Source organism: Lontra canadensis, unplaced genomic scaffold (assembly GCF_010015895.1).
Source record: "Lontra canadensis isolate GAN:19392208 unplaced genomic scaffold, GSC_riverotter_1.0 scaffold110, whole genome shotgun sequence".
NCBI classification, from domain to species: Eukaryota; Metazoa; Chordata; class Mammalia; order Carnivora; family Mustelidae; genus Lontra; species Lontra canadensis.
This window is the reverse complement of record NW_022631104.1, coordinates 1,231,122-1,254,004: the sequence shown is the minus strand read 5'-3', so window position 1 is coordinate 1,254,004 and position 22,883 is coordinate 1,231,122. Positions and strand designations below refer to the sequence as shown.

The window sequence follows — 22,883 nt, the reverse complement described above, 5'->3', positions numbered from 1 at the left end:
AGGGACTCCGGGAGAGGAGGGTGACCGCGGGGGGAGGGGTACAATCAACTTGTGCTTCTGAATCTTGGGGAGAACTATCTCTCCTGAGTTGAGAACGGTGTAATGTCTTAAATCTAGAATTGGCGTAAACGTCTTAATACAGACGGGTTCTGTTCTAAGGTTGCTGGCTCACTGGGACAGGGGCATGGCCTACCGACTTGGGTATTGTTATGAAGGCGGCCCTGGTTTCCCGTGGATGGTACCGGTGGCCAGGAAGGGAGCTAAGGGATGTATCTGGGGAGGATCCCTTTACCATCTGCCTATTAATACAGCCTGACTTCAGGCCCACTGTGTGCCAGGCTCTGTGCTAGGATCTGGGGATAAAGTGACGAGCAGATCAGTCACAGCTCCTGCCCTCTGAGAGCTTCCCATGTGAGGGGGAGGCCAGTGATGAAGCCGGAGGGACAACCCCGTGTGTCGAGTGCCCTGAGTGCTGTGGGAGCACGGGGCAGGGGGCCTAGGACAGGGGAAAGGTCAGGGAGTCTCTGCGTATAGCGGATGTTGAAGCTAGGATCCGTTTCATTTCCCCCGTGGGGGTGTCCTTCTTCACCCCTCCCAGTTCTAGCGGCCCCTCTGGATTCCAGAAATGACAAAGCGCACTTTGGCCTAACAGAAGAACCCAGCTCAGCAAGAACAAGTGAAAAATAAATCTTTTTTATTGCCCTTATTTCCAAGTCATCAAAACCCCCCAAGGTGTCCACTCCCACCATCTGTCTCTAGCCGGAGGGGCTGGCCCTCTGTCTCCCTGCTCCTTCTGGAATCTGGGAAGGGCTCTAGGCCTGGGCTGCGGTGGTCACCACACCGGGCTCCAGGGTTATGCTTCTAGCAGATTGCCCAGAGGCATCATGGGAGCCCTGTGACCCTGGAGCAAGAGGGCAATCCATCGGACGGGCACTCGCGTCCAGAGGAAGAGGCTGAGGCCCAGTGAGTCCTCTGCGAAGCCAACGTCATGGCAGGGCTGGGTCGGAGCTACTGGGCCAGTGGGGAGGCGCCGCACTCTCTGTCACCACCCCATGTCTCCCAGAGCTCCATGATGAGGTAAGGGTGGGTCTCCTTCAGAGCTTGGTAGACCTGATCCTTGCAGGCCAGGTCCCAGGACCTGCTGAACCTGAACAGCTCCCGCATCTGGTTGGCGGCCGTGGCCTTGGCGCGCACCCGATCATACTGCTCCTCACTCAGCACCGGCCCCAGCAGCTTGTCAAGCACGGGGTCCACCGTTGTCACTCGAGCCACCAGCTGCTCCCGATGTCGGTCCAGAAAGTGCAGCGAGGCCGGGGCGCCGGGGGGCGCGGGCGAGGCTGGCCACGGACACAGAAGAGTTCCCACGGAGGCTCCTACCTCTGACCCCCTCCACACCACACACCCTCTTCACTCACTCCCTCTGCACCCCTGGCTCCTTCTCCCCCTGCAAAGGCATTTGACCACCAGAAGGGCACCTGAGGGTCCAGCATTATTCGGCTGGAGCTGGGGGTGGGGTGGGGCCATGATGGTGCCCCCTCTGAGGCCATCCAGCGGGGAGAGACCCCCTTCTCCTTCTGTGGAGGAGCTTCCAGGGCCCCTCCCGGGCAGGAATAAGAGGACGAGGAGGGTCCCAGGGCCCACGCCACCCTCCAAGGCCTGGTCCCTGTCGGGGATGCAGCGGTTGAATCCCCTCCTCTCCCTCCCCTCCCCTCCGGGACAGACACTACACCCCGGACTGCCCTGGTGCTGGGTCTCCAGCAGCTGTTACTGACCTGTGGGGGCTGGGGGGACCAGAGAAGACGCGAGCTGGAGGTCCCCTGCAGGGAGACAGAGACGGTCTGTGAGGGTCCTTGAAACCCCCGCCCACGCTCTGACATTCTTTGATTCTGACCAGCAGCTACGGACAAGTTCTGGTCATACTCTGGAGTGAGGGCTGCAGGGGTCCTTACGATCGCCCAACTGAGTCCCTTCCTTGTGCATGTGGGGAAACTGAGGCCATGCTCATAGTGGGAGAGACACACACACACCAGAATCCCAGAAAACATGGTTTAGTCCAATCTCGGGCTGAATGGATCCCAGGTCCCTCGCTACATCACATGAACTATTTCAAATGTCCCTGCCTTGAGCGGGAATCCACCTCCTTGTCCTTGTTTGGCCTGGGGTGCACAGACTGAATTTGTCCGTCCTGGATTTCAGTGTCAGAATCAGGAATTAAGCACGACCCAGAAACTCTTAGCACTTGGAAGTAACGGGTGAGTTTCAGCAGGAAGGACACACAGACACCCACCCATGGAGGTCCTGGGGCCCATCCAGACTCATCACCAGCAGGAGGACCGACAGAGGGAGGTGACCGGGACGGCAAAGAATTTAAAGACCGAGAGGGAAGAGGACACTGGGAGAATCTGTAGCTATTAACATGCTGAAGAGCGGGCGGTGGGGAGATCCGGCTCACGGAAGACCCAGATTAGCCTGTCGGACGCGCCCCGGTTGGCCTGATCCTTTGCACCCTGTAACTCTTCTGCTCTTGTTCAGGAGAAACTTTGCCAAAGGCTCTGTGACCCAAATCCACTAGTTCGAGGGCAGCGTGGCACCCCGTGGCCTGTGGTTGAGAGCCTGCGGTGGGACGGCGGGGTAACCCGAGTTTGAATTCTGCTCGTACACGCAGGCCGAATGCCAGCACTGACTGCTTCCCGCCTCTGAGCTCCCCGCCCTTGACTTTACCTGGTTTCACCAAGGCTTCCCACACCACAGCGCCACTTTCCTCTTTCAGCTGCAGCCTGAGACCTGACCCCAAGTCTCCAATGTAGAACTCAGAGTAGAGCTGGGGTTGTCCGGGGCTGCGGTAGCAGAGCTCCAGCTCCTGCGGGGAGAGGCAGCGGGCCAGTGAGCGCGTCCTGGGGCGGCGGGCTCCGCCGCTATCTGCGCTGATAACTCACCGCCACCTTCAGCTACTGCTCTTTTCCTACTTTCCCCGCAAATCCCGAGTCCGGGGGTGGGGGGCAGGGCGGGGAGCACCTCGGGCACCACGTGGATGAGTCACGACACGCCTGTGCATACGCGGTCACACAGCTTAAACCAGGCCTCTCCCTCCGCCGCCCCTATCGTGACCCCGAACCCGCACCTCGCCGGCTGCTGGCCTGTCTTAACAGGTCCTAAACGTGACCCACTATCAGACCCCTCTGTTGGCTCCGCTGGCTGCCCCCCCCCACAGTACAGGGCGGATCGGGGCGTCTTCCCTAATCCCTCCTCTCCCCACCATGCGCTGAGTCCTGCTGGCTCCGCGGCCAATGCAAGCCAGGAGCTGCAGAATCTGGGCAGCCGTGAAGACCGGACTCCACGGATGCACATCTGGGGACCCGACGTCGTCTGTCTCCTGCCCAGACGAGGGGAGCAAGAGGCGGCCGAGGGGAGCAAGAGGCAGCCAGCCCCCTGCAGCGGGGCTCGGGGTTCTCACGCACTGACCTGAGGCTGCCGTCCCCGCTGCCCAGTCCTGGGGGGGACAAGCACAATCTCACTTAATGGCCCCTTCGGACAGGTCACCGTGCGACCACGAAACGCCAAACATGCCCCCTCGCAGAACGCGCCACTTGCTTTCCCAGTTACAGCTTCGTGCCTGCCGCTCGTGGCCCGCCCGGAGATGCGGGGTTCACCAAGGCTCACGGCTTGGCCCTCGCCTCTGGAGCGCGTGTCCACTGTCTTCTGTGCTCGCCGAGACAGTCCCCAGGGCGCAAACCTTCGGACTTGCTCTTGGTAAGCCTCGCCCATCCTGATCAAGCTCCTTCCTGCAACGGGCGTCCTTCTCGGGGCTCTTGGAAGCTCTGCCCCTCGTCGGCCTGCCCGAGCTGCCCGCCCCGGCCCCACCCCACCCCAGCCCCGCCCTGGCGGTTCCGAACGACTGCTGGCCCGCTCACCTTGGGGATTGCTTCTAGCGTCTCCGAGCTGGACACAGCGTATCGGGAGCCCAGGTAGAGCGAGGCCAGTGGAGGCGGCTTGCGGATCTGCACGAACTGGAACGCCTTCTCTTCGTCATCGATGGCCTGCGGGGCGCACAGAGCGGTGGTCAGGGGAGCGGCTGCCGCGGGGCTCAGGGGTCGGTCCACGGAATTCCATCCGCGGAATGCATCTGAGCCTACGGAGGCGGTGCTGCTGCGCGTCTGTGTGGGCGGTGGGGGCCGCTCTGTCCCCCATGGCCTGCTGCCCCCCAGCCCCGCACGGGGCCTCTGCCAGGCCAGGTGGGACTTGGGGCACCGCTGGAAAGGAAGTGGGGGGAGGGGATGGAGGCGGTTTGGGCGGCGATGCCCGGCAAGAGGGTCCCTAAGCTGACTCATGGAAGGTAGCCCAGGGCCCACCTTGTTCCCGCTCAGCCGTTGGTGGGGGGGATCTCTGGCTGCACCCCATGTCTGCCCACAGCCCGCCCTGGCCCCGCCTTCCTGGCTCCCAGGGCCACCTTCCGAACACAGCAGTCGCTGGGGATCAGGTAGAGGTGGAAGACAGTCTCGTCCAGGCGCGTGTGGTGGTAGAGCAGCACCACGGAGGTGACAGGAAGGAAACGCAGGGCAGCGTGGATGGTCCGCAGAAACACTCCTATGGGCGAGAAGCTGGGGTCCTCCAGGACCACGTGGTACAGCTCCACCCTGGTAGGCTTCTCCAGGAGCATCCCCGGCTCTTTAAAGTGGGCCACCTGGAACAGGGAGGTGTCCACGAAGCCCCCTGCCAAAGCACAGCATCAAGACACAAGATTTAGTGCCCTTGTGGGGTCGGGCTGGGCTGGGGCAGTGGGTTTCAGGGATGGGGGCTGAGTGGCCTGTCCGGGGGAGGGGGGGGGAGCTCCACCTTGACCTGGGGCCTTTGGAGGCTGTGGGCCATCCTGTCTCCAGGGCAGGAGCACGGCAGGAACTGTCTGAGCCGGGCCCACACCAACCCCAGCCCCTGGTCCCGGCGCCGGAGGAGGTGGGGGCGGGGGTTGCTGGCCTCCAGTAGCCTCGCTGGCGTGGACCTTGACGGTGAAGGCTGGCAGGGGAGGCCAGCAGGGGCACAAGCAGCAGGAGGGAACGGCGGGGAAACAGAGCCGCTAGTGTGGCATGCGCATTTGTCACACGTGCCCTCTCTGTTTTGGGAAGGACCTCCTCTTCCACTGTCCTGAGGGTCTCGGCGGGATGGAGCAGGGCCTCCCTCGCCAGAAGCCACTGCTCCCTGCAGCTGAGACACCCTCGTTGGCCCCAGACTGGTCCCCTGGGGTGCTCCTGAGGGGCCTGGATCTGGAGGCAGCGGAGCGCACGGGATGAGGCCCGGACTCTTCTGGCAGCCGGCTGCGGTGGAGAGCCTGGGGGCTGCCGCGCTGGCGGGAGGGTCTCGTGCTGTGGGCGGAGGTCCCTCCCTATCTTTCTTGCTGGCACTCGGGTGTCTTGGCTTCTCAGCACTCTCTGCTCATTGTCTTTTCCTTCTTTTTTTAAAAGACTCACTGCCCAGTCTGTCGTTAAACCTATCAGCGACCCTGGAACCATCCTTTCCCGCCGACGGGCGGTGTCTTTGTGCCAGTGGGTTGCAGAGAGAAGGGGAGCGGCGGGGGAGTCCCGGGAGTGAGGAGCTGCCTCTGGCTCAGCATGAGGGGGCACAGATGGCAAATAGGACAAAACAGAGAGCGTCCCGAGTACCATCGGCCTCCTTGTCCAGCCTTGGCCACTGCCGCCCCCACAGTCCAGGACCCCGTAGTTGTTCTGTGGCCGGTCTGGCGGCTCTGCCCTCCCCATGGAGCGTGTCATCGGCACCTTCCAGGCTCAGGTGCACGGCTGAGGAGGAGGAGTAAAGTGACTGTCCTGGTCGAGGAGGGACATGGGAAGGCGGGGTGTGGAGCGCTGTCCCGCAGGGCGGTCAGGGACAGGGGCTGCTGGGGTCTGAGTCCCGGCGAAGCACCACTGGCTATGAGGGGCTGACCAGTTACATGGCCTCCCTGTGCACCAGCAACAGCATGGGGCCCACGAGAGAAGAGGCCACGGTCTCTCATTGCTGGGCAGAGCCTGCTGTCCCCTCTGTCCCTGACAGGGCACCTGGAAGCCTCCGGGCCAGGGTCCCCCTCTGTGGAAGGGGCAGGAGGGTTGTCATGGGTGCCTGCACCCCCCTCCCAGTTTCCCCATGTGGACGGGTCTTGGCACCCGAGGGCCTTCTTGCACCTGCCCTGACCCTGCTTCACTCTGGAATCTTCCCCAGTGACCCTGTCTGTCCATCCAGGTGCCCCTGGGAACCCTGAGTCCCCCCCCGCCTTGCTCCTGGCCCCCATGCTGTCTTCCCGCAGCGTCAGTGGTTCACACCGAGCCTGTGTGGTCTTGACAAATGGCCTCCCGGGTCCCCAGAACTGGCCACGTTTTGTTGGATTTACCCACACATGTCTTCCCATGTCCGTGGTGGGTCCCTGCTGCGCCCCATCCCTTCCCACTGTGCCCAAGGTGCGTCGTCCTTTAGGATTTCCTCCCACCAGGATTTGTTTGCGGAAACCTCTCGGTTTTCGTTTGCGTTAAATATTTCTACCATTGTGCTCTTCTCTTGGAAAATGACTTTTCTGGGTTTGCAATTTCTCTATGGACATTTGTTGTGAGGGAACCGTGGAGACACGTCCAGAGCCGCGTTCAGAAAGCAGTGGTCAGCCTCGGAGCCCCACCCTGCTGGGCGTGTGTCTGTCCTTCCAGCCGCCACCATGACCTTCCCTTAGGCTTCCCTTTTCCATAGTCTCACAACGATGGGTCCAGATTTCTCTCTCTCTCTCTCTCTCCCTCTCTTCTGCTTTCGATTCTTTGGATTTTTTCATTCTGAGAATGAAGTACCGTCTTTCGGCAATGGTTGACATTTCTCAGACATCTCTCTTCTTCGAGTGCTGCTCCTTCTCCGTCCTGTCCGTCCTGTCCTTCTGGGTTCTCACTAGACATGTGTTAGACCTTCTGACGGTCCCTTCCACACAATTGAATCCTCACTCTTCTCACATTTTTAAGTATTTTCTGGAAGTTAGTCTGTTTTGGAATTGGCAAGGAGGCTGTGCGTCTCACGTGTATTCTTCTTTTTTTTTTTTTTTAAAGATTTTATTTATTTATTTGCAAGAGAGGCAGTGAGAGAGAGCATGAGCGAGGAGAAGGTCAGAGGGAGAAGCAGACTCCCCGTGGAGCTGGGAGCCTGATGCGGGACTTGATCCCGGGACTCCGAGATCATGACCTGAGCTGAAAGCAGTCGTCCAACCAACTGAGCCACCCAGGCGTCCCTCTCATGTGTATTTTAAGGACTCCTTCAAGACGTGTGTAACGTCGTGATTTTATGTGCAGTGTCTGGTGATTTCCGTGTTAGACGTGTTTGTGGGGCTGATTCGGGGACCTGCCATTTCCACTGGCTCTCACCCGCAGCACCTCATTCACTGCCTGGAATGTTCCTGGCAGGGCGCTCGTGGTCGTTGGGACTTTACTCGGGGGGAGGCCCTCGGAGGGGAGAGAGGTCGGGGAAGGTACGTTGTTACCCTTCAGGACTCCGTAGCCTCCCGGGAAGCCCCTGTTCCGGGCTTCGGCTCCCAGAGGGCGTCTGGCGACACGGAGTCTCCCCTGCCTGAGGGGATAGTCACGCTCCCCCTTGGGCGCTCGTCCCTGGGAACCCCAACAGCCCCATTCGCTCCTTTGCCCTCACTTTGTACATAGCCTGGTCTCTTCAAAAACTGCCACCGAGCATGCGGCCCGTTTCCTGCTGGGACCATGAGGGACCCGACCTGGGTACGGAGCTCTGAGTATCGAGGAGAATGCTTCCTACGTAGGGAAACTTTTGAGTCGTTTGGGCAAGAAGAATTATGAGGCTGGGAGACCAAATGCTTCAAAAACAGAGGCGCCTGGATCACGGCGTGCCCCCTCCGTCCCTCTGAGGAAGCCATGCGCTCCTCCCCCAGGACGTTGCCCCCCAGATCCCCCCATGCCCCACCCCACTCACCTCGGAGGTCCACGAAGTGGGGGAGGTACATAGTCGCCACGGCCCCTGGCTTGACCTTGATGTTAAACAGAGGCCCGGCCACCATCCAGCTCTGATCCCAGGCCATCTCGTGCAGGAACTTGTCTGAGGCACAGAATTCAATGTCGATGGTCGCAGGCTCTCTCACCACGAAACGGAGACCTGTGCTGGGCCAGCGGTAGGAGCCAGCCATGGGCAAGTGAACTCTGGGGGGAACAGGGAGAGGGGGACACAGAATGACCCTATTCCATTTCACCAGACCCCGTGCGGGGCGCTGAGGGTCCAGGGGAGTGGCATGGACCCAGACGTCGCAGTCCCAAGGCCTGGGCTGGGAGTCCCAGCGCCTTTGCCCTCTGACGACCCTGGGCCCATCTCTGAGCTTCCATGAACCATGTCCTCTGTGGACGGGGATGACAGATGCGCCTATCCCAGAGGCGTGAGTGCTCAGGGACCCGGGGCACGCGGAGATGAGCGCACGCCTGGCGGCAGTGACGTTTCCATCCTGATGATGGTGATGAAACAGGAGAGCATTCTTGTTTGTAAAGGCTCTCTGCCAATGATTCGTGCCGGTCTACACCGTGACACGTGACACGAACGACCCACACCTGGGAATGAAAACAACTCTGCCGGGGCCTCCGGCCACATTCCCAAAGCTCCCCATGCGGCGAGCAGTGGGGCAGCGGGCAGGCGGGGTCCGCAGGGGGAGGGCCGGGGAGCCATCTCTTCCCTGAGAGGCGGTGTGTGGCGCTGTGTCGTAGAGGAGCTCCAGATCGTGATGGCAGACGCCGCGGCTGCCCGTGGTGGGCATTAGTCCACTGGGACATGCGGGCCCCCTGAACATGGCCTGGGTCGGTGAGGACCGTTAGGACTCGCTGTAAACATGACACCTGCTGATGGTTGTCATGGTAACAGAAGAAAAGGTCTTTCTTCACCTTTTCTTTGAAATGCATCACGAAATATTTAGTGGTAGAGTCGCCTGATAGCGTGGATTTATGAAACACTCCACCAGGGGCGCCTGGGGGCTCTGTCTGCAAAGCGCCCGCCTTTGGCTTGGGTCATGGCCTCAGGGTCCCGGGCTCCCTGCTCAGCGGAGGGCCTGCTTCTCCCTCGGCTCCCACCCACCCTCCACTCGCGCTTGCTCTCAAAGAAACAAATAAATAAATTAAATCCTTGAAAGGCTCTAACAACAGAAGATGGGAAAATGGAATAAATTTGGCGAGACGGCTGTCGGACCTGGGTGACGGTAACGCAAGTACCTTGGACCCCATTTCGGCTCACGGTTGAGAATTTTCACAATGGAACCTCCTTTTCCATGATAAAAGCACAGACTGAGGATCTCAGCCTTGTCCATGCCTGAGGGCTTGGAAGGGGAGGGGACCCCAGTGCCATGGGTGTGTCGGGGGGAAAGGTGTGAGGACGGTGACCTGGGAGGCCAGACCCAGACAGCAGGCCTCCCCCACACTCACCGGTGCAGGCTTCTGTCTTTGTCAACCACCTCGATGGCCACAGGCCCCAGGGGGCCCCAGAAGTCATCCTCAGTCCCCAGAGGCCCTGTGAGCAGGTCCTCTGGAGGGGCAGGAGAAGGCAGACTGGCGAGTCCCTCCTGGGCGACTTGAGGGGAGAGTCCCTCTGGAAACAGGCAGGACAGTGGTCAGCTCTAGGTTCTCCTGTCTGGCCGCCCCGGCCCCTCAAGGAGAGACCATGGTGGGGCCCCTCCCAAGGCTGCATTGCCTGGCCCATGGCGGGGAGGGTCTGAAGCCTCTGTCCCTGCTCTTGTGGCTGCCTGCCTGCCTGCTTGCTGCCTGCAGAGGGCCAGCCCTGCTGCCTCAGCCCAGCCCAGCCCAGCCCAGCTCCTGCCCCAGCCCAGCCCCAGCCCCTGCCCTAGCCTAGACCCAGCCCAGCCCAGCCCCACCCACCCATCCAGCAGTGTTCCTCTTCCCCGAATGCTACAGGGGGCAACTGTGAGCCGAACGTGGATCAAAAGATGGATGGTGGGGACGGAGAGGTGACTTTCAGGCCCCAGGCCCCCAGGCTGGGACAGAGGGAGGCAAAAGTCCTGCCAGACTCTAGGACTGGACAGCTTTCCATAGGGTAGGCTCTCCTGGGAGCAGCCCGCCCTGTCCCACGCCAGCGGCAGGGGCTGGAGCCACCCCTCCATGATGCTTCCAGCCTGGACCCCTCTACTACCTGACTCTCGTCTGTCCTGCTGGAGTGAGGACGTGCCGCTCGTTTCTCCCTCGTGTGGGCCCTCGTTAGGCATCGTCTCGTTTGGGCCCTCGTTAGGCATTGTCTCACTCGGCTTCCTAGACAAAGAGGCCTTCATTCTCCCAGGATCTCAGAGGAAGCTGGGCTGTCGCCATGATGTCCTCACTTACATTCTGCTTGTCCCAGTTTGAACATGTGGCCTGAGTCCAGGCTTCTCCGGTAGCCCCTTCCTTGGGAATGACCCCATCTGCTCAGCCCTGCATGGCAGAGCTGGAACTGGGGTGTCCTCCTGACCCCCCATGGCCCCTCTGAGGGCTGACAGGTCACTTGTCATTCACCCCAAAACAGAATTTGCATTTCTAACACATCCCCAGGCGCTGGTCAGACCTGATGGCACCCGGAACAGGGCGCGGCTCCCCGCACCCGGCTGTGCTCTGTTTCTTGAAGGAGCAGAGCTCCGAGCCTTTCCTCTGCCTGGAATCTGCTCCCTTCTGGGCCCAGCAAACTGCTCCCGTCGTTTAGGGCTCAGCCCCGCTCTTCAGGACAGGGTCAAACCAGCCCCGGAATGCACTTCCAGTCCTCCTAGGGACGCCGACTTGGGCTGTGGGGTAACGGGCACGAAGCCCCCGTTCCCTGCGGCGTGCAGAAGCCGTGGCGGGTCTGCAGGGAGTGGACGCCCAGCCTCGCGCCCTTTCCCTCCATACTGTGGGTGAGCACAGCAGCCGCCAGCGCGGGCACCGGCCACAGTCAGGGCCGGCGTACCCCAAACGGGGGGAGCAGGGGGGCTGCAGCGCATTCCCCGTGGGGAAGACGGACTCTGCCCCAGGCTCGCCCCCCAGTCCCCCAGCCCTCCAGACCCCCAGCCCGCATTGGTCTGGTCCCAAGCTTCTCGCTCTTTGTCTTTGCTTCCCCCTCCTTGTTCCTGGCCCCACCCATGTCCCCCATCGTCACCTCCCTGGTCCTCCCCAGGACGGCTTTGAGCCCCACAGCGACTGGTTCTATTTGCATAAACAAATAGGGCTCTGTCTGCCTCTGCCCCATCTCTCGCGCAACCCCAAGCACTCAGCTCAGGCCTGGGCCAGCCCGGTGGGGCTCTGGGTCTCCCCCAACCCCGCTGCCCGTACTGTCTGCTGCGGATGAGCAGCTGCGGCTTCTCGTCCTCCAGGGCTCGGAGCATCTGGGTCACCTCCTCACTCAGCCGGGTCTGGTCCAGCCTACGAGCACACAGGAAGCCTGGTTCTCCCGGGCTGTTGGTCACCCCGTCGGGGTCTCTGGGTGCTTGCCTCTGACACGGGTGGGTTGTCTCCGCGTATGTGAGCCACAGACAAGGCGGCAGGCGAGACGCCCTGCGCTCTGTCCGGGGAGGCGCGTGCCCTAGTCATTGCTGCCGTCGGAGCCATTATCCCCTGGGGGGTAGGAGCCAGCCCCTGGGTCGTCAGGTATCCGTGTCAGCTTTGGGAGGTCCCCGTGTACCCCATCCAGCCCCCAGTGTCTGGCTCCCCAATGTCTAGTCTCCCACTCCCTCTGTCTGAGAGCCCAGGCTCTGTAGACCCCCTCCAAGGGCCGACTGGAGCTGCCAGGGGCCAGGACACGAGGGTCTCTGAGTGAGCCCCCCACACCGTGCTGAGTGCCCCAAGGCCCAGCCGGGGGCTGCAGGGAGGGGTGTCGCCAGAAAGAACCATGGCCTTGTTTTCAGGCTCTGGAGGAAGGAGGCAGAGAGAGCCCATTGGGGACAGGACTCAGGGTGTGAAGGAGGGTCACCAGCTCTGCTCTGTGCCTGTCCTGCCCAGAGGTCCGTTCCCCCTGCCTGGGCCTGGCCGGCTCCTGCTTCTCCTGGGGTCTTGGCCTCTGGGCCCCCCAGTCCACTCCAACCTCCCCGACCCTACAGACTCAGAAGACCTTCGCTCTCCCTTCACAGCCCCCGTGGAGCTCAAACATCCCCATTTGTGCCTTAGCACATGACTAGCGTCCCCTCGTTCCTGCTGGAGTGTGGCGTCAGGAGGGCTGGGCCCGTGAGAGCCCTGTGGGTCCCCTCACGGTCGCCCACCACCTTCCTGATGATCACGCCGCCCTGTCCAATTCTCCGCCCAGACCGTCCGCCCTCTGACCCGCCTCGGACTCCTTGCAGCTCACAAGGCAGACCCATTACACAGACAAGGACCCCAGAGTCTCCGAGGAAGACCTCCCTGCGCCCCGTGGCCCGAGTCAGTGTCGGAGCCGGCGAGGAGCCCCTGCTGACCTACATTTACGGGTCCTTCTCCTTCCCCCGTCCACTGGCGCGGCCTCTACCACCTCGCCACCCTACACGCCTCCCCCTCCCCAGCCCCGCCGCGAGGCCCCCACAGGCCTTACCACAGGAGCCTGAGCTGGCAGGTCGGATGCCTTAGGCCTTCGCAGAGCAGCCGCACGCCGGCGTCCTCCAGCTTGTTCTGCTGCAGGTCCAGCTCCGTCAGGCTGGGGCTGGTGCTGAGCGCCGAGGCCAGGGCCCAGCAGCAGCTGGACGTGAGGCCGCAGCCGACCAGCCTGCGGGGGAGACGCGCCCCGGCCGCCGTCAGCACCCGAGCCTGTCCTGGGGAGACCGTGGGCTCGTTTCCCTTTCTGGTGCCCGTGGCCCTTAGGAGGGTCCGGGGCCTCCCCTTCTCCCGTGAGACTCCCCTGAGCCGCCCGCCTGCCGGGCACGCTCACCCCACTGACGGATCCGCCCCGGGGCCCCTTGCACGGGGGCACCAACCGTGTCGACACGGGAGCCCCGGGGGAGCAAGGGCCTTCCTGCTCTGTACCCCCCAGCGCCCGTCTGCCCCACGGACCTGGGGCAACTCCTGCCCCCTCCCCCGTCCACCCACACAGACGGCCAGTGAGGACAGTCACCGCAGCCCGCGTAGCCGGCAGACCTGCTGTTTCAGCCCGTTGCAGAGGCGCTCGGCCCCCTGGTCCAGGAGCGGGCTGAAGCTCAGCCCCAGCTCGGTCAGGGTCCGACGGGAGCCCAGCACCCAGGCAAGGCCTATGCAGCCCTCAGCGTGAGGCCGCAGCGGGCCAACTTGTGGGAGACACGTGACACCCGCCAATGTGCTTCGCCTCCCGGTGCTCGGCTCCTGCGCAGCCCTGCTCCCTCCCTTCCGTCCCCGAGGCGACCCGAGGCTCATCCCTCCTGCCCTCTGGCCTCTGCTCTTCCCGGCACCCTGTCTTTCAGATCACCAGCTTCTTCTTGCCCAAGTGATGGGCTCCATTCAACATGCCCCACAGCGCAGAATGCGCCAGGACCCTTGACCCTGGCCCATGCACTCTTTTGGGACCGTGCCAGTCTCCGGTCATCCCCCGGGACTTTGCTGGAGCGTCCTAGATGGTCTTGGCTCCAGAGTCAATAAAGTCCTGAGCTCTCCCAGTGTTTCCAGTGAGGGGAACGAGTCACGTCGGCCTGACCTAGCCTTGGTGCTCTTGGGGGAACACGCCTTCTTTCTGTGACATGACCCCAGGGAGCTGGCAAGAGCCAGATTCAGGCTTTCCTGACAGAGGGGTCCTGCTGGTGCCGGCTGTGTCCTCACCGGGTTCCCATCTCAGCTCTCCTGTTTCCTGCTGTGGAAACTGGGGCAAGACTGTTGACCTCTCTGGGCCTCAATTCTTATCGTCTGGGAACCAGAAATGGTTGTCTCTGCTATGCTATGTTCATGGATTCTTTCCTGAAGACCCCAGAGGACACAGAAATTATGAAATTCTACACCCACGTGAGGGGTCCATGGAAGTTGGATGTCTTCCCCCCCAGGGCGTGAGGTTGGGTTTCTGAGTCCCTTGCAGAAGCCTTTCTGCCAGACCCAGGCAACTCTCCTTGGAACGGTTTTGGGAGGGGACCCAGGAAGTCACAACGCAAGGCTACATTTGCCTTCTTACTCTGTTGGTCCCCTTTCTCTCCAGCCCCCCAGCCTCTGGCTTTTCTTCACTTCCCTTGGAATCTAGCTTAGATTCCATGATCCGTCATCGCCAACATCCTAAAGGTGACCTTCCGTCACATCCTTCTGGCTAACCCCAAACTCTGCCATCTTTCTGCTCCCGAACAAACCCCCACCCCCGCCTGAGTCACAGAGCAGGTGTGGCCGTTGGGAACCACGACTAGGAGCCTTGGTGATGGCTGGCAGGTGGAAACCCCCCACTGTACAAAGACCATTTCAGAATGATATCTTTCCCCAACCTCCACAGCCAACCCTCACACTCTCAGCAGACAACTCGACTCCTACCTCACAGAGGAGAACGGAGGCATGAGATGGAAACCCCACAGCACCCCACAGTCCTACTGTGTGCCTCTGTGCTTACCTCCCTGGGTCCCGTCCCTGCCTGCCTTCCTGATACAGTGGAGGAGGCCGTTCCTCCTCTCCAAGGTCAGTCATTCTCTCTTCTTCCCCTCTCAGCTACTTTCTCCTTCTTGTTTCTTTCACCATCAAATTTCAAATTTAGGTCTTTTCCTTCTTCTTAAATGCAAGCAACTGGTCAAACACACACACACACACACACACACACACACACACACCCCTTTAGTTGGCTCCCGTTTCCCTCTGCTTTAACTTGTTTCTCTTTTTTCCCACCCAAGTTTTAGTATTGTGGCCTCATTTTCTACCTGTCTCCCTCTGCTTCCTCCATTCCAGTCTGGATGTTGGCCCTGACATGAGGCTATTCCTGCTAAGACCACCCGACTGCCCTAATGCTAATCCAGTGGTGGACAGTTTTTAGCCCTTGCTTTACTTGGCTTCCCAGCAGCAGTGGCCCCTGCTGGCTACACCGTCCTTGGAACCCTCAGCTCCCTTGGGCTCCATGGAGCACACTCTCCTGGCGTTCTTCCCACCTCCCTGGCCGCTCTTTCTCATTCTGCTTTGTTGGCTTTTCTCTTCCTGAGCAGTAAACATTGCGGGGATTTCCCAACACCTGACATGCAGTCTTGTCCTTGCAAATGAATTTTAGGATCAGTTTGACCACATCTTCAAGAAACACAGCTTTGATTTTGATAGGGATTGAACTGAATCTGTGCAGTAGTTTGGGGAGTGTCGCCATCATAACGATATTAATTTTCTGATCCATGAACATGGGATGCCTTTCCATTATTTAAGTTATCATTTAATTTGTTTTAATCATGTTTTGTAGTTTTCGGTATATAAGCCTTGCTTTTCTTTTGCTAAATTTGCTCCTAAGTATTTCATTCTTTTTGATGCTATTGTAAGTGGACTTGTTTCCTTAATTTTGTTTTTGGGTTGCTCATTGCTAGTGTGCAGAAGTCAGACCGATTTTTACATGTTGACCTTATATCCTAAAATCTTGGTGAACGCGTTCATTAGTTCTGACGGCTATTTCTGTGGATTCTTTATGATTTTCCATATGTAAGATTATGCTGTCTCCAAAGAGAGATTGTTTCACCTCCCTTCCTACCCTGGAAGCATTTGTTCATTTTCTTGCCTAACTGTCCTGGAGAGAGCCTCTGGCAGGATGTTGAACAGAAGAGCCCTCAGCTTCCATCTCAAATCTCCTGCCCATCCCTGTTTCCGAGCAGGACCCAGCTCAGACTCACCGCAGGGTTTCCAGATGGCAGCAAGGGAACCTCAGGGCCTCGCAGAGACTCCATATTGCCATTTTGCTCAGGCAGTTTCCACTTAGGTCCAGCTCCTTCAGGTTTCCAGTGGTCTGGAGAGTGAAAAAGAGAACCTCCCAGCAGACATCTGTGACCAGGACCCCGCTGAGCCTGAGGGAGGGGGAGAGGGACAGGAGCGGCATGAGCTGTGTGGGCAGGGTCTGGGGTGCACAGCCCTGCAAAGCCCTGTTGCGGCTCTGCCCCTCAGAGTGCCAAGCGCAGGACCTACCAAGCAGCTTCCCTGATGGCTCCTCTGTCCCCCACGCCCCTCCTGTGTGCTTCCTAGCTCTGCAATCCTTGCCACATCATCCTCAAGTGTTCATTTTGTGAGTCTGTGTCTGTCCTAGTCTGGAGTTCCTCCAGGGCAGGGGTTTCTCATCTTTTTTTTTTTTTTTTTTTTTTTTTTTTTATCTGCAGTGCCCAGCAGAAGTCCTGATGCAGAGGACGAGCTGGTGGGGCTTTCCTCCCTTCAATGCAGACACACCTGAGTTCTTTTGGTGCTGACGTTCTGGAATCCCGGAGCCCAGAAAGGAAAGGAGGGAGGGGAGGAGGAGCAGGAGCCGGGAGAGGTGGTTTGAGGACGACACTGGGGGGGAATTTTATAGGTGACTGTGTGTACTGCTGTCTGGGTTGGGACCCCCTCCCCTTTCAGGATGGAAAGGGTCCCCGGGAGCAAGCGCCAAAGGAGAGTGTCTCAGGATGGACGATGGCCTTCATCGGAGGGTGTTAGAGCTGACTCTGCCCCACGTAATTTCCCTCATTTAATGTTTCCGTCCTCACACACGCTTCAGCAATCTCACCTATGTCCGAGGCTTCAGCAGCTCAAACTCTGTGCCGGCGGGTTCCAGGCAGGCATCTCCGCCTTCACACCCGGTAGCCCCTTGACTAATGTGTCTCAATGTGCCCCCCACTCAGTTAGTCTTCCCCCCGGGTCTGCAGAGCCACACAGAGGCGAGGACCAGGGGCCCTGATCCCAGGTCCCCCAGCCTCACTCAGCGTCCTCGGCTGCAAAAGGAAGGCCCTCCTGCAGAGGCTTTTGTGAGAGTAGCTTCACAGCTTTAACAGGCCAGGAGGCTCGATGCTACAGACATACCTCCCCCCAAACCGTCATCTGAAATCTTAATTATTTAAATTCCTTTTATGCTTATTTCATTTTGTGGAATTTGAACCATAGATTCGGAACTTTCTCTTTCAGCCAACATTTGGCATCTGTCATCAGAGGGGCTCTCGTAAGGAACAGACACTTATCATTCCAAGCGTGCACTGCTTCATTACCAGCCGAATGCCTGGAAGCTGCCCATTCTGACCACACTGGGTCGCTGGGTCGGTCCTCTGCTCCCTTCCCCCAACCCCCACCAGTCTTCCATTTCTCCCCAGCTGCCCTGTTTGTTCAGAGCGGCCCCTGCTGCTCCCCCTGTCTTGCCTTCCTGGGGCTCAGTCCCCTTCAAATCTGCCGCACACAGCAGCCAGAGCCTCCGACTTCCCAGGGGACTCTCTCCATCAGCCACTGCCGCCGTTCCTTCCAGACCTCCCATCTACAACCACGCACAGGGAGAAGCCACCTACGCCCGGGAATACGCAGACGGTCCAGCCCGTCGTGGCGCCTTCCCCGTGCAACATCGCGTGGTCATTCAGGCATTCACAGAGGCTGTGCTGGGCTCCTGTGCTGCGCGGGGCAGGTGGCCTCGGTACGAAGACCACAACCTGGGCGCCAACCGACTCATTCGGAGGAGGCTGTGACTCTTGATCTTGGGGTGGTGAGTTTGAGTCCCCATGTCAGGGGTAGAGATTATTTAAAAAATAAAGATAGAGACTCTCGAGTAGAACGGACAGCACATGGCTCAGCTCTGCCGGAGAAAGGTGTGTAGAGGAAAGACTGCGGGGCAGACCCTGGTTCTTACATCATCTCTGAGTGACAGAAGTCTGGCTCCTGCTGATTTCATCGGCCTGTCTACCAACGCACCCCAGCCTTCTGCAGTCAGCGCGAACTTTATCGTGAAAAGAAGAAAACGTAAAAAGATCAGAGAATAAAAGCCCCGAGTCCAACATTTCTTCCTCTGAAACCCTTTCTTTATCTGCTCTACTCGTGGGCTCCCTCCCTTCCTCAGGCTCCTGCCGAGCCGTCCCCGTGGGCATCGCTCTCTAGTCTAATTATGGGACAGGCATCCATCTTTTCCCTCAGACTTTGAGTTCCTTGAGGGCAGAACTGTGTTTTATTAGTCTGTGATCTCATAGCATAGAGCCTAGCAAAAAAAATCAGTTCTTAAGTGATTACGGAATGAATCATCCCTGTGCTAAGTGATCCGTAGGGCGACCGTGCTGGGGGGACCCTGTTAGGGACGTTCACGGTGCTGCCAGATTGGAGGGTGATTAGAACAAACTCTCCCTCAGCTCAAACATGGTGGGTTTCAGGCTGAGCAGTAGCGCCTCATGGGCACAAACAAGGAAGCCAGTTTTTCGGGGAAAAACAGAGACTCTCCTGCAGGCACACACATTCTTAGGTGACAGGCGGGACGTTTCAGAACCAGTGGCATTGTCAACAGTCATCGGGGGGGGGGGGTTGCCTGATGCAGCTGAGGGAGTATTTCTCCAAAAGAGAGTGAGAAAGAGAGAGAGAGACAAGTCAGGCTAGCATGGGGTTAGAAATGTGCCCAAGAGAAGGTGGCAGGCGTCACAGACACAGAACGGGGAAACCACAGAGGGCCCCCCAGAGGCAGGCAGGACGCTGCACAGGATCCTAAGGGGACAGGGAACCGGGGTCAGATTTGGCAGTTTGAAGTCACTGGTGACCTCATTCCTCTAGCCCCTGGTGCCAGGCTTAGGGATATGGGACCCGCGGAGGGGCTGGCGGGAGGGGCTGGCAGGAGGGGTGTGGGGTACTCACAGAGCCACATGGAGGGGGCTCCCCGTGTGTCCGTGCTGTCCACGCTCTTTCAGTCGAAGCTCCTTCACGGCGCAGAATTTAATGCAGAACATGAACACCAGGAGCTCCAGGCCGGTGTGGACGCGCACACTCGCCCCGTGGAAGGGGGCCATCATGCGTGTCAGGAAGTCCTTGTCCTGAATCTCGTACAAACAGTGCAGCATCGGCAGGGAGCCCTGCCGCAGAATGGGGAGCTGGTTCCTGACTGCCTCCTCGGCCCAGCACAACAGTCTCCGTTTCCTCTCCACAGGCACCTTGCCCTGGAAGACGGCCTCCATCTCCCACTGCACCTGCTCGCTCAGAAGTCCCAGGATGAAACATGTGGTTGGTGCCCCAAATGGGGCAAGGCCCCCATACGCCTTTAGCAGGTCTTCCAGCCCTCGGATACTGTCGGAGGGATGGCACTCCTTGTCCTCACTCCCCAGCACGCAGGACACGGCTGCAAAGAACTCTTGGAGGTACTGGTGAGCAAAGTCGTAGTCTGGGGAGGAGGGATGCTTCCGAAGAATGCCCATCTCTAAGAGGGCAGAGACAGTGGCCTCCTCTAGCTCATGCTTCCTGAGATCCTCCCAAACGAGCAAGCTCTCTCCCTGCCTGACGCCCTTGGCAGCCAGAGAGCAGAGGCCCCTCAGCTGAGTCCCAAGAGGCTGGGCCGGCAGAGCCTGGGCAAGGTAGTGCAGACAGAGGGCAGTGGTGGTCTGGGAGGGCAGTGAGAGTGACTCTCCCTGTTCCAACTTCTTCTTCATGCAAGTGCAGACCAGCCAGGACACAAAGGGCACGAGACACATCGTCAACAGTGGTTGGTTTAACTCAACCGCGCAAAAGGCTCTGTATGCTTTGCTTTCACTCTTGAAATATTTGTAGAAATATTCCTTCCGGCCGGACTTGGAGAACCCCAGGACCTTCACCCACCGTGGCTGCTCAACAGAGAGAATGAACAGTTGCAGAGCTGTGGTCCGCGCTGTGATCAGCAGAGATGCCCCGGGGAGGATGGTTTTCCTCAGCAACCCGCCCAGCAGTGTCTTTACCAGCTGCGGCTGGTCCCAGTACAGATATACCTCCGACGTCTCCTTCCCCAAGACCCAGTTTAGCTCATCCAAACCATCGAGGATGAGCAGCAGCTGTCCGGGCTGAGACAGGATCTGCTCGCTGGGAGCCGTGGGGGCGGCCCAGTCCTTTTCGATGAGCTCCTTGAGACTCATCGTCTTGGACCGGGCCAGCTGTCTGCAGCTGAAGTAGAAGACGTGTTGGAAACGGTTCCTGTAGAGCCTGCCTTCCTCCCAGGCCCTCCTCACCTGCCTGGCCACCACCGACTTCCCGACCCCAGCAACTCCGTGCAGTACAACTGTTCGACTTTCTTCCTGAGCACCCAGGCCTGGGCCAAATAAGTCTTTGACCTCAATCAACCGACCTCGCTTCTCCACCCTGCTGTGATGCCAGCTCCCCTTGCTCTGGGACTCCTGGAGTCTGTGGTGAGATTGATGGAGAAGCAGCAGCTCTACGAATTCTTCGTGCAAATCCTCGTTTCTCCATGACATTGTGGGGCAGGGCCTCTTTCTCTCCTGGTGCTGGCGTCTTTTTCTGATTCCTACGCCAGGGAGGGAAAGACAGGACATGAAGGCAGAGCACACATCTGGTTCTCTGTTCATTCATTCGCTCATTCACTCGACAGCCATTTTAGGCAGCCCCTCCAAGCCACGTGCCATGCTGGCTGCCAACGCCGGCACGTTCTTGCCACTGCTGTGGAAGGAGCGTGGGCTGCGGGCAGAAAATCCCAGCTTGCCTTGACTTGAGCAAGTCATGCTCCCTGGTGACTTCATGCTGCAGATAGTCACCAAGGGCTTGGTCTGTGCCAGGTGCCACTCTGGAGGCTGAGGGTAAAGAGGGAAGGAAGCATACAATGCAACTGCTCTCATTAAGTCCGTGGCCTGAGACATTTGCCCCACTGGGCCTCAGTTTTCTCGCCTGTAAACTGGGGTTCATGACATCTCCTCGTAGGAGGTCACAGAGAAGTGAAGGAGATAACGTTGACCTCAGCACCCACCATGGAAGCACAGGCCAAGGATGTCCTTCTGCCTGCACCTGTGGTTGTCCGTCTAAGGGTCACGTCCAGGAGGAAGCCTCGACCAACGGCAGATGGTGGTCCCCTGCCCCCAGGAGAGACAATTCCGGATGCGTTCTACACTGTCTCCCACAGATTCCAGAAACATCAGATCTCAGTTTCTCACTGGGCAGGTTACATTGTCTTACGTTGTGTGTGTCGGCCTGAGGTGTCAAGGGAGGCATTAGTTCTTCTTGGCACCATGTTCTCCAGAACATCCTCATTCTCTTGGATCTGTTAATGCTCCCACAAACCTAAATCCTGTATTTTTGGTTATACTCTAAAAATCCTCCCCCTGCCGCCAGTACCTCCAACAATATGCTTTTGAACGGGGGTTAGCAGACACTAGTCCAATCCAGCGGGCCACATGTTGTAAAACCTATAACCTGAGAATGGTCGGTGCATTTCTTAAACAGTTGAAAAAAATAAAAAGAAGAATATTTCACAGTATGTGAAAGTTATACAAAATTCAGAATGTAGTGTCCGTAAATATAGCTTCACTGTCTCCCTGCCAGGCCTCCTGGTTTGGGTATTGCTGATGTCTGCTTTCAGGCTACAGTGTAGAGTACAGTATTTGCCATATGGGCCCTGTGGCCCACAAAGCCTGAAATATTCACTGTCTTCTCCTGTACACAGGAAATCTGCCTACTTTTACTCTTTATATATCAAACTGTGTACCATGCAGATTTTGCACTTGCTATGAAACTGTTGTTGGGATATTATTTTATTCAAGTTTCCCCACTGAGGAAGTCCCTTAGAATTTAGAATTGGGGGGAATTGACATTAGCAAGGTGGGGAGTAGGAGATACTGGTATTTGCCCTCCCCCCCCCAAAAAGTAGATAGCTTTTCATGAATGCAAATAGCTTCAGGAGAACTCAGGACTTTAAGGAAGAACCTACAGCAACACAGTGCCAAAAAAAAAAAAAAACCCCACAGAAAAAGGATTGCTGGGGAGATCAGCCTCCCATAGACATCTGGGGAAGCCTAGGGACAGTGAAGAAGGGTGAAGGCTGCAAGCATCAGCCATGCAACAGGGGCCACTATGGTCTGCACTAGGGAGGAACTAGCAGTCTTTGCTGCTGAAGACCTCAGTGGCCCTACTGTGGGACTCCCAGCAGGTTTCACAGAAGAGGGCCCCATCATGGCTGTTGGTGTGGACTCCAGTGGCCTGCTACAGAGTGGACACCAACAGCTTCTGCCACTGAGGAAACCAATAGCCATCCCCACCATGGACTCCTCAGTGTGGAGATGATACTGTGCCCCCTTCCTGAAAGTGTTGTTGCATTGCCCTGGGGTCAAGGTTGCCAGCCTCCCCAACTGTGTACATGCCCTGGACCCCAGAGCTCTGGATGCTCTGTGCATATCCACACTTTAGACCCCAATTCTGTGGTTACTCTGGACACCTCTGCATCAGATACCAGTACACCACCATGAGGGTGCCTGCAAGCTGGAACCAGTGCCAAAAGGGATCCCCTTGGCCATGATATCCCCAAGGGCAGAATACGAGAGCAGAAGGTCCCCAGCAGCCTTGGCTGCTGACCCTCACCCAGCCTGTGCCCTCACACCCACCCACAGATGAAGAACTTTCCAGACCAAAATCAGTCTATAAAATCTGGAAGATGTGAATGTTCCATCCAATGCACAGATATGAACACAAAGCTGCAAGAAACATGAGATGATAAGGAAACAGGACACCCCAGAGGAACACCACACGTTTCCAGCAATCAACCCTCCCCCGCAAAATGGAAATCTGTGAAGTGCTAAAGAATTCAAACTAGTTCTTTCAAGGAAGCTCAGAAGGCTACATGAAAACACAGGTAGACAACTCAATGAAACTGGGAAAACAATACACAAACAAAGCAAGAAGTTCAACAGGGAGACAGAAATCATAAAAAAGAAACAAGTAGAAATTTGGGAGCTGAAGAATAGTGACTAAAATGAACAAACATGCAATGGAGAGCATCAACAACACAGGGGCTCAAACAGAAGAAAGAACCTATAAACTCCGAGGCAGGTCATTTGTGACCATCCAGTCAGAGGAGAAAAAAGAAAAATGCATGAAAAAGAGTGAAGA

General features: G+C 58.2%; 1 protein-coding gene across 1 annotated transcript in view; it reads right to left on the bottom strand.

Moving 5' to 3' along the window:
* Positions 1 to 997: 997 nt before the first annotated feature.
* The window catches only part of LOC116856443 (NACHT, LRR and PYD domains-containing protein 1-like), a 28,704-nt gene continuing 6,818 nt past the window's right edge, over positions 998 to 22,883 (bottom strand). The window contains exons 2-13 of the mRNA XM_032839828.1: positions 18,669 to 20,295; positions 15,725 to 15,895; positions 12,529 to 12,699; positions 11,301 to 11,390; positions 10,159 to 10,274; positions 9,438 to 9,600; positions 7,954 to 8,177; positions 4,448 to 4,710; positions 3,912 to 4,037; positions 2,722 to 2,860; positions 1,773 to 1,817; positions 998 to 1,337 (exon numbers count right to left, since the gene is read on the bottom strand). Coding sequence (XP_032695719.1) covers positions 1,009 to 1,337; positions 1,773 to 1,817; positions 2,722 to 2,860; positions 3,912 to 4,037; positions 4,448 to 4,710; positions 7,954 to 8,177; positions 9,438 to 9,600; positions 10,159 to 10,274; positions 11,301 to 11,390; positions 12,529 to 12,699; positions 15,725 to 15,895; positions 18,669 to 20,245 — 3,414 coding nt within the window. The 5' untranslated portion in view covers positions 20,246 to 20,295 and the 3' untranslated portion in view covers positions 998 to 1,008. The remainder of the gene's footprint in view (positions 1,338 to 1,772; positions 1,818 to 2,721; positions 2,861 to 3,911; positions 4,038 to 4,447; positions 4,711 to 7,953; positions 8,178 to 9,437; positions 9,601 to 10,158; positions 10,275 to 11,300; positions 11,391 to 12,528; positions 12,700 to 15,724; positions 15,896 to 18,668; positions 20,296 to 22,883) is intronic.